Here is a 10,432-nt window from a genome sequence, read left to right on the forward strand (position 1 = left end):
ATCAACGCAGAGGTTAACAGAATCCCCTTTAGAGCCCAAAATTTCTCTCTGAATTTGTGGAAAGACACATTCCGATCTTGGCCCAAAACCACCAAAGGGTGGAAAGATTGGTATTTGAGGGTTAATAGATCGATGCAAGTATACTGGGCAGAACGAAGGTTAGACCAATGTATCAGGCTCTCTATTGCCGATATGCAGAAAAATGAATCAATGATAATTGCAGCTGCTTATTTCTGGTCAGATACGACCAATACTTTTATGTTTGGACATGGCCCAGCTACCCCTACCCTTGCCGATGTCCACATGCTTACTGGCTTGGACATCTCAACTGCCGATGAAGGCTCCATCTATGGTAGAAAGCCTGAATATAGAGTGAATACCCGTAACATCGGCGGTTGGACAGGATATATTCAAGAATACCAGAAAACCGGGACACCTAGCCAGAGGGAACATGCCACATTCCTGAATATGTGGTTAGAAAAATTTATCTTCTGTGGTCGATCAGTAGGACCAACCAACGCCTTCCTCCCTGCAGCTGAACTTCTGGCTAATGGCGTAAGGTTTCCTCTTGGCCGATACCTTCTGAGCTCCACTTATCATCTTCTTCACCAAGTGTCTCAGAAACTTTTGCTTGGCGAACCCATCGGCAACCTGGGAGGCCCGTGGTGGTTTATCAACATGTGGCTGAATGCCCATATGCACAAACGTTTGCAATGGGACTTTTTTGCTCAACAATTCCCACGAGAAATTGCTGAAGATTATGTGCTCGGGGATGATGAATCGGCAACACGCTCACCCCTCAATTTTGGTGAAGCCATAATTGTCCTTCCTGGAACAGAAGCCAACGAAGACCAAATCGGCAGATTCTTTCAAAGCTTCTATAATGGTCTTTCTCGTGATCATAGGGCCTGGGTGCCTTATATCGACGAAGAAAACAGATTCCCCCTTCTTTTCAACTTTGCCGATGACACTCTGAATCAAGATAATGAGCTCATGATGGCTATCATCACTCCCAGGGCAATTCCAGTAAACACATTCGGCAGCGGGAAAAACACCAACATTACATATGAATTTTACAACCCATCGGCAGTATCCCGCCAATTGGCTTTTGGGCAACTGCCAATCAAACTCTGCTTTGCCGATGTGATCAAACCCAGGGAAACAATCACCTGCGGAACAGACTGGAACAAGGTAGTACAACTTTCTCCTGATGCCGATACTACAGATGTTGATATATCCACCTGGACACCAATATCTTTCATCACCGAGTCATACAAGCAATGGTGGCGAGAGTGGAAAGAGCAACTGTTCGCGACTTCTGCTCACACATATCGGCACATGATCGACCCTGAATATGCCATCCCTGACGACGCGGTAAGTTTCCTTTAACTCCCTTCTGCTTTTCCCTTCATTTATCAGTAACTGATTCCCTTGTAACAGGTTAACAACCCAGCACCATCGGTGAGCAAAAGTGGGAAACCCTTCAACCTCCGGCCTGTTTCCCCAACATCGCCGATCGGCTACAACGCTCCCACCTTAGCCGCTTTGACCCACCAGAAGATTCGTACCAAGACCATCACTTCTAAGTCCAAATTGGCTACATCCAGGGCTACCCCATCGGCCGCTGCTACAACCTTGGTCAAAGCCTTTAAGGTAACAACCTTGTTTATTTTCACTTATGCCGATCACAAACTATATTAACCTTAATCATCAGGGGGTAAGAGCTGCTACGGGATCGTCATCGGCAATTCCGCCGATATCAAGCACCACTCCTTCAGAGGTAGCTTCTTGACTTTACATTTTATCTGTTAAATATCATATCTTACACTTGTTTTGCAGCAACAATTGGGTACATCGGCAAACGTACCAGATGCCCAAGCTTCACAACCAACAAGTGTCGATGCCCCCCAGCCAATCGTTGCCGATGTCCAAGCAAAGCGCAAAGCTTCAACAGATACTGAAGCACAGCCAAAACGACAAAGGTCTATGCCGATCCCTACATCTGCCCCAATGTCATCGGTCATCATACCTCAAGAGCCCACCACCGATGAAGTCACAGAGGATATCCCATCGGCAAGCTCAGCCGATCCACACGACATACTCCAGGTTGCTTCCTCCAGTCAAGCACAGGAAATTGCCTTGAAACAGGTAAACCGATCAACCTATCTGATTTTACAATACTCATACTTACCCCTGATTGATCTCCTTGTCTTTCTCTCAGGAACAAGATTCCCCGAACAGCCTATTTTCCTTTGCCATTGACATTTCTGACGACGATGGAGAGGAAACAAGTTCTTCCCTTGCACTGGGAACAATATCGGCAGAGACTAAATCCAAGTTGGAAACCCTCCTGAACTTGCTACAGCAAGGTACCGCCCAACTGGTAGATGACTCGGACCCCGCAAAGGCAATTTTCAAAACAATTCGTGGCCAGGTCCCTGCCGATGTTGAAGAAATACTCTTCCCAGCAGCTCACTTAGAAAGCCGTCAACTGCAATATCAACGGGCTGCTCAGCGCATTGCCGATAGAGCAGCTCAAGCTCAACTTAAAGAAGAGATGCTACAACTGAAACAAATCGCTGATGAGAAGCACAAGGGCATCGTCAACTTGCAGACTTCGGGTGCTGCACTCAAGCAGAAAATCTTGGATCTATCGGCAAGGAAGGCAGCTCTATTGGCCGAATTGAAAGAAATCGATGCAGCCTTAACTCATGCTCAACAAGAAGAAAGCCAGCTACCCAATGCCGTCAAAGCCCTTCAGCAAGAAAGAGATATCCAAGCTCGCAAAGCTTTAGCCATGAAGAAGAAACTCAAGCCTGTGGAAGGTGCTGCCGATGACGATATCAAAGAAATGGAAGAAGCCGACCAGATTCGCCTGCGTGCGATATTAGCTATCCAATCCTTGCTGAACGTGTAATCTTATTTATTGTATCGGCACTTTATGAGACATTGATACCCTTGCATAATTCTAGCCGATAGTACTGTTATCGGCACTTATACTTTTATGCATCTGTCCAGATACTAGGGTAATATTTCTTTAAATATTTTCCATTTAACGCTCTGGGAAACACAACCCCTTCGAGGGTTTCTAAAATATATGCATTACCAGGAATAGACTGATTTATCCGATATGGACCTTCCCAATTAGGAGACCACTTTCCAAACTTTGAACTTTTAGTCCCAATCGGTAAAATCAATTTCCAGACCAGATCTCCATCGGCAAACTCTTTTACTTTCACCTTCTTGTCATACCATCTAGCTACTCTTTTCTTATTTTCTTCAATACTAACTAAAGCCCTTAACCGATGACCCGCCACATCTTCCAACTCATCCTTCATAAGAGTATCATAATCATCGGTTGTCAGCTGATTTTGAGAACGTATTCGTCTAGAGCCAACCTTAATTTCCCAAGGCAATACTGCATCGTGTCCATATACTAACTGATAAGGCGTTACTTTGGTTGCACCATGATATGACATCCGATATGACCACAAGGCTTCATTTAATACTGTATGCCACCTCCTAGGATTTTCTTCAATTTTGCGCTTAATGAGTTTGATGATCCCTTTGTTAGAAGCCTCAGCTTGACCATTAGCTTGAGCATAATATGGAGAAGAATTTAAAATTTTAATTCCCATACCTACAGCAAACTCATCAAATTCTCCTGATGTAAACATAGTACCCTGATCGGTAGTGATAGTCTGAGGAATACCAAATCGGTAAACAATATGCTCTTTCACAAAATCAATCATATTGACCGATGTCACCTTCTTTAAAGGAATTGCCTCAACCCACTTTGTGAAATAATCGGTAGCAACCAGAATAAATTTATGTCCTTTACTCGATGGCGGATAGATCTGACCAATGAGATCAATAGCCCATCCCCGGAACGGCCATGGTTTGATTATAGGATTCATAGCCGATGCAGGCGCTCTTTGAATATTACCAAACTTTTGACACCCCTGGCATCCCTTAAAATATTTAAAACAATCTTCAAGAATAGTCGGCCAATAGTACCCATTCCTTCTGATCATCCATTTCATCTTGAAAGCCGATTGATGTGCCCCACATACTCCTTCATGAATTTCACCCATCAAGCTTTTCGATTCATCATTGCTAACACATCTGAGTAAAACTCCATCTATAGTTCGATAATATAATTCATCATCGAGGAGCACATATTTGGTAGCTTGGAACCTTATACGTCTCTCAACCTTTCTACATGGATCCTTTAAATAATCGACAATCTCTTTCCTCCAGTCATCGGTATCAACTGCCGATGTTAGCACTTCCTGAATAGGCTGATACCCTGAAGCATGCTGAGCTAGTCGATTAGCTTCCTCATTATGCAATCGAGAGATATGTTCAAGACGAAAATCTCTAAATCCTTTCAACAATTGCAAACATCTTTCATAATACGAAATCAAAGCTTCACTTCGGCATTCATAAATTCCAGCTAATTGATTTATAACTAGCATAGAATCGCCAAAGATTTCAACAACATCGGCACGTATCTCCTTCAGCAATTCTAACCCCTTTATCAAGGCTTGGTATTCAGCTTGATTATTTGTCGCTGTAGCAACAATCGGCAACGAAAACTCATACTTCTTTCCTTGAGGTGAAATTAACACAATGCCGATACCCGCTCCTTCACCACATGTGGACCCATCGAAGAAAAGTGTCCAGGGAGCAATCCCCAGAGAATCCACCGTATTACAATGCTGAGTGACAAAATCAGCCATCACTTGCCCTTTAACTGCCTTAGTTGATTTGTAGCGTAGCTCAAATTCTGATAATGCTAAAATCCATTTGCCGATTCTACCACTTAATATCGGCATCGACAGCATATACTTGACCACATCGTCTTTGCATATGACCATACATTCGGCAGATAACAAATAATGCCTTAATTTGACACAAGAAAAGTATAAGCACAGACACAATTTCTCGATAGCCGAATACCTCGTCTCAGCATCCACTAATCTTCTGCTCAAATAATAAACAACACGCTCCTTCCCTTCAAATTCTTGAATAAGAGCTGAACCGATAACTGTATCATCAGCTGACAAATACAACCTGAAAGGCTTCCCATGTTGAGGTGGAACTAGCACTGGAGGATTTGATAAATATTTCTTAATTTCATCAAGGGCTAATTGCTGTTCAACTCCCCATACAAATTCCTGATCAGCTTTTAATTTAAGTAGTGGGCTGAAAGCCTTGATCTTACCCGACAGATTAGATATGAATCTTCTAATGAAATTAATCTTACCGATCAAAGATTGCAATTCAGTCTTATTGGCAGGAGCAATCACCTTGTTAATTGCATCAATAGACTTCCTACTGATTTCAATGCCCCGTTGATGCACCATAAAACCCAAGAATTGTCCTGCCGATACACCGAATGCACATTTATTAGGATTCATCTTCAATCCATGCCTCCTTGTGCACTCCAGTATCTTTCGCAGATCGGCTAAATGTGCTGTGATATCTCCAGACTTAATCACTACATCATCAATGTAGATCTCCACTAATGTGCCGATGTACTCATGAAAAATAAAGTTCATAGCCCTTTGATAAGTAGCACCGGCATTTTTCAAACCAAACGTCATGACTATCCACTCGAACAACCCCACATGTCCTGGACATCTGAAAGCAGTCTTGGGAATATCCTCCTCAGCCATGAATATTTGATTGTAACCTGCATTACCATCCATGAAGCTAATAATTTGATGTCCAGCCGCAGCATCAATCAACAAATCAGCAATCGGCATTGGATAGCCATCCATCGGTGTGGCTTTGTTGAGATTCCTGAAATCAATACAAACACGAAGTTTTCCATTTTTCTTATAAACAGGAACCACATTAGAGATCCACTCTGCGTATCGACATTGCCGAATAAACTTTGCTTCAATTAATTTAGTTATTTCGGCCTTAATGTCAGGAAGTACATTAGGGTTACATCGGCGCGCTGGCTGCTGATGTGGCCGAAATCCAGATTTGATAGGTAACCGATGTTCAACTATCGATCGGTCTAATCCAGGCATCTCAGTATAATCCCAAGCAAAACAATCTTTATATTCTTTTAACAAATCTGTTATTCGCTGCTTACACTTGGAATCTAACTTAGCACTAATAAAAGTAGGTCTTGACCTATCACCATCACCGATATCTACTTCTACTAAATCATCTGCCGATGTGAACCCTTGACCTAATTTTCCATCATCGGCAAACCTATCCATTAAAACTCCTCTTCAGAACCGACTGCTTGGATCGGTGGAATTTCATAATCAGCAACTCTAAGGAACTCTTTTTCCCAAGCTTCTCCTGATATGCATTTAGTTCGCTCATAAGTATCTGATTCTGCCGATGCAATGATATAAGAAGAATCACCAGGGACAACCTCAATCTTATCCCCAATCCACTGTACGAGGCATTGATGCATTGTAGAAGGAACACAACAATTAGCATGAATCCAATCCCTCCCTAGAAGTAGATTATATGCACCCTTGCCATTGATAACAAAGAACGTCGTTGGCAAGGTTTTGCTGCCGATGGTCAATTCAACGCACACTGCCCCTTTAGCCGGTGATACATTGCCTTCAAAATCTTTCAACATCATATCGGTTTTGGTCAAGTCTTGATCTCCCTTACCAAGTTTCCGATACATCACGTAAGGCATAATATTAATCGCAGCCCCTCCATCAATAAGTACCTTAGACACAGGCTGCCCATCAACTCTGCCCTTCACAAATAAAGCCTTAAGATGCTGTCTCTCGTCATCGGTAGGTTTCTCAAAAACAGCCATCATTGGATCTAGTGTTAGCTGAGCTACTTGATCAGAGAGAACAACTTCTTCCTCATCATCAGATAGTGCCAGAAACTCCATCGGCAACATGAATACCATATTAACATCTGCCGATGGACCCTTATTTTTGTGTTTTACCTGCCACTGCTGATGACCAGGCCTTTCATTGGAGGAATTTTCCTCCTGGTATAAATCCTCCTGACGCTCACGTTGCATCCTCCTTCTCTGCGTCTTTGTCAGACCCTCTGGGCACCATCGAGGAAACTTGGTTTTCCAAACCGGCTGATAACAAGTCCTAGTTGGTTCTACACGACGTATATTAGGGTCCCTGTAGAATATTTCCTCATCGGGAACTCTTGCGTTTGCCATCTCCTCAAGCTCCTCTTGATTCCTTGGAAAATATCCAGCGCGTTTACCAAGCCTCTCATGTACACTAAGTCTGCCCCCCAGCCGATCATGCACCGATGCTCTGCCTTTGATCGGCTCGTTGATAGACAAACCCTGATTACCACGTTGAAACCTCCTTTCTGAACGATTGACTCCGTAATAACCATTACACTCAGGGCAATTTTCAATAGTTGGCAATTTAATACCTTCTTCCCAGCAATGGATGAAGAACGGACATCTCCAATGATCTTTATGTCGATTCCACTCTTCCTGACGTCTCATTTCTTGCTGTTGCCGATATCGGTCATTACGCTGACGCCAACCCTCCTGCTGCCTTCGATGAGTAATCACAATGCCAGGTCGAGGAGGTTTTTTGGAACTACTGCTTTCTCCTAGCAAACCCTTACTCTTTGCATCATCGGTAGTTATCCGATGTTGGGGGTCTACTGACGCGTTTTTCTCAGCAGCCTCTGACGTCAATACCTTGGTCTTTCCTTTGGCATCCAACATATTTGCTGGAAAAGGGTGTTGATCAATTTTCATCGGCTTCTGGGTCTTGGAAGTACCAAACTTAATTCTCCCAGATTCAATAGCCGATTGTAACTGTTGCCTGAATACCTTGCACTCATTTGTACTGTGTGAAGTTGCATTGTGCCATTTGCAGTACAAAATCTTCTTCAACTCTTCTGCCGATGGGATTACGTGATTAGGTGACAGCTTAATTTGGCCCTCTTGAAGCAGAAGATCAAATATTTTATCGGCCTTGGTGATATCAAAGGTAAACTTTTCTGGCTCTTTTTGACCAAAGGGACATGATATCGGCTTTTTATTCTTAACCCACTCAGCTAAGCCGATAACTGGTTCTTCATCAGAGTCAGAATCTCCTACTTCTTCAACAAATGATACCTTTTTACTCCAGTTCTTTTTAGGTTCAAAAACCCTAGTATCTTGATCAGAGATCCTTTGCACAAGATGACTGAGGCTTTCAAACTCCTGAGAAGCATATCTGTCCTTAAGATGTGGCAATAACCCTTGGAAAGCCAAATCGGCAAGCTGCCGATCATCCAGCACCAGGCTGTAGCACTTATTTTTTACATCTCGTAGCCTTTGTACAAAGCTCTCTACCGATTCATCATTACGCTGTCTCAATTTTACTAAATCGGTAAGCTTCTTTTCATGGATTCCAGCAAAGAAATACTTATGGAATTGTTTTTCTAGATCAACCCAAGTAATAATAGAATTTGGTGGCAATGAAATGAACCATGTAAATGCTGATCCAGACAAAGATGATGAAAATAATCGAACTCTTAATTCATCTCTGTTAGCTGCCTCTCCACATTGAATAATGAAGCGATTGACATGTTCCATTGTTGATGTATCATCTTGCCCAGAGAATTTAGTGAAATCTGGTACCTTGTACCGATTTGGGAGAGGAATTAAATCGTATGCAGGAGGGTATGGAGTCCGATAAGAATAAGTATTGACCTTGGGCTTTATCCCAAACTGATCCTTCATAATCTCTGCTATCTTATCGGCCCAAAAAGCATCAGCCTCCTGCTGACGAACTGGTTGAATTTCTACAGGAGGTGCCTGCTGACATCCCTCCACATATCTTTGTGGCCCACGATCTCCAGCAATCGGCATATTTGCCGTTACTTGTGGTCCATTAACCTGTTGGAAAGGATTCATCGGCTGGGCTGCCGATGCTTGATTCTGGAAACCAGCTTGCATATGACCTTGTTGAATCCCTGCAACCTGCTGATTTCGCTGAACTGTATGTTGAACAGGTAACTGTCCTGACCAATCATTATTAGAACTCATCGGTACAAAACTTACCGATGGCTGGTAATTTGCTGATATTGTTGGATAATTATAACTGGTTTGAGGCATGAACTGAACCCCAGTTTGACTCATAGCAGGGGCTTTCTGCTGCATCGGCAGTACGCTCGCCGATGGACTTGAATTGAATGTTTGAATCATAGGCATCTGGAAACCTCCTGGAGTTGGTTGTACAGAAGTAGTCGCGGCATATTGAGGCACTTGAGCCATCGGCGAAACGGCCGATGATATAGGCGCTCTTCCTGCTGCATCAAATACTTGAGGTAATCTAGGATTGAAAGCAGATGACTCTGGAGGCATGCCATATCCCCACCAATTAGTAGGAATCTGGTTATTCTGAGACACAGGGCCTGACATAGCTGATGCCGATAGATCTGTATTAAGCTGAATTCGCCCTCCTGGTAGTACCTGATCTGATTGTATCGGTGTAGATTGAATATTAGGTGAACCTGCCAATACTGGAGGGGAAGTAGCTTCTGTACCCACAACGGCCGAAGGAGCCGATGGAGTTTTGACAGATGCCGGCTCTGGTTGATGATAGGCAGGCCCAACGTAATGTGGTGCCGCTTGTCCTTCTTTGAGAGTTCGAACCACAGCATTATGAACAGTATTGGACAGCACATTGGAATGATTAATCAAAGCATGATTTACTGCAGAATTAACCATCTCTTGAAGTTTACCAGGATTGGAGTCAAAGGTAACCTGCCGAGGCAACGGCAAATCTTGCTTCTGGATGACTTGTCCACTCTTGTTCAAGCTAAACGATCTCAGACAAAGCTGCTTGTATTCTTCTACAGCCTTTTCCATAGCCTGCCTCTGTTCTTCCTTGAGATCTTCTTCTGATACTGCGATAATGTTCCCTGGATCGATCTCGGAGTTGAACATATTGGTTGAAGTGTCCCACCGAGTGTGCCAAAAGATGTGTTGATGCAAAAGTGATCTGCAAACACAAAGGGCTAATACCCGAATCGATATCCAAAGCGTGCCAGTCGATTTGACCTGCTAATCGACAAGGATGAAGATACGAACACTTTGGTCCTGACAACAACGATACGCCCGGAAGTCGCGGCCAAGAGGTGCTCACGTGGAACTCGAGAATCGTCGAAGGTCGCACTGAAGCGATGCAGTTCGCCGAATCAATGAGAACTCGTAAAAAAGAAAAATATGCAAGTTGACGAAGTCGCCGAAAAGTAAGTAGATGCAAATAGGAGTAAAAGTTGGTTTTGATATTGATTGATATCTTCTATTACATTGCCCCTTACTCCATATTTATACCCTGATCTAAAGAGACACAACCAAACACAACTAGGACACCAATCCCATATCTAAGGAAACACGTGACTCTTACACGAATCATAACCTAACAAATACAGAAAAGGAAATCAACTCCTATCTATTTCC

General features: G+C 43.2%; 1 protein-coding gene across 1 annotated transcript; it reads left to right on the forward strand.

Annotated features, from left to right (window-relative positions):
* The first annotated feature begins 357 nt into the window (after positions 1 to 357).
* Positions 358 to 3,003, forward strand: LOC136529477 (uncharacterized). Its single transcript, XM_066522552.1, has 5 exons — positions 358 to 1,374; positions 1,441 to 1,653; positions 1,715 to 1,780; positions 1,840 to 2,148; positions 2,222 to 3,003. The coding sequence occupies exons 1-5, from the start codon at positions 469 to 471 to the stop codon at positions 2,915 to 2,917; spliced, it is 2,190 nt and encodes a 729-aa protein (XP_066378649.1). The 5' UTR covers positions 358 to 468; the 3' UTR covers positions 2,918 to 3,003.
* Positions 3,004 to 10,432: the final 7,429 nt, after the last annotated feature.

This window comes from Miscanthus floridulus, chromosome 19, assembly GCF_019320115.1.
Source record: "Miscanthus floridulus cultivar M001 chromosome 19, ASM1932011v1, whole genome shotgun sequence".
Taxonomy (NCBI): Eukaryota; Viridiplantae; Streptophyta; class Magnoliopsida; order Poales; family Poaceae; genus Miscanthus; species Miscanthus floridulus.

Bases quoted from the DNA above. Each gene is read 5' to 3' on its own strand.
- LOC136529477 (XM_066522552.1), top strand. From the start codon at position 469: ATGTGGTTAGAAAAATTTATCTTCTGTGGTCGATCAGTAGGACCAACC. The intron at 1,375-1,440 runs GTAAGTTTCCTT...CCCTTGTAACAG, and splicing joins ATGCCATCCCTGACGACGCG to GTTAACAACCCAGCACCATC. The intron at 1,781-1,839 runs GTAGCTTCTTGA...CTTGTTTTGCAG, and splicing joins CAAGCACCACTCCTTCAGAG to CAACAATTGGGTACATCGGC.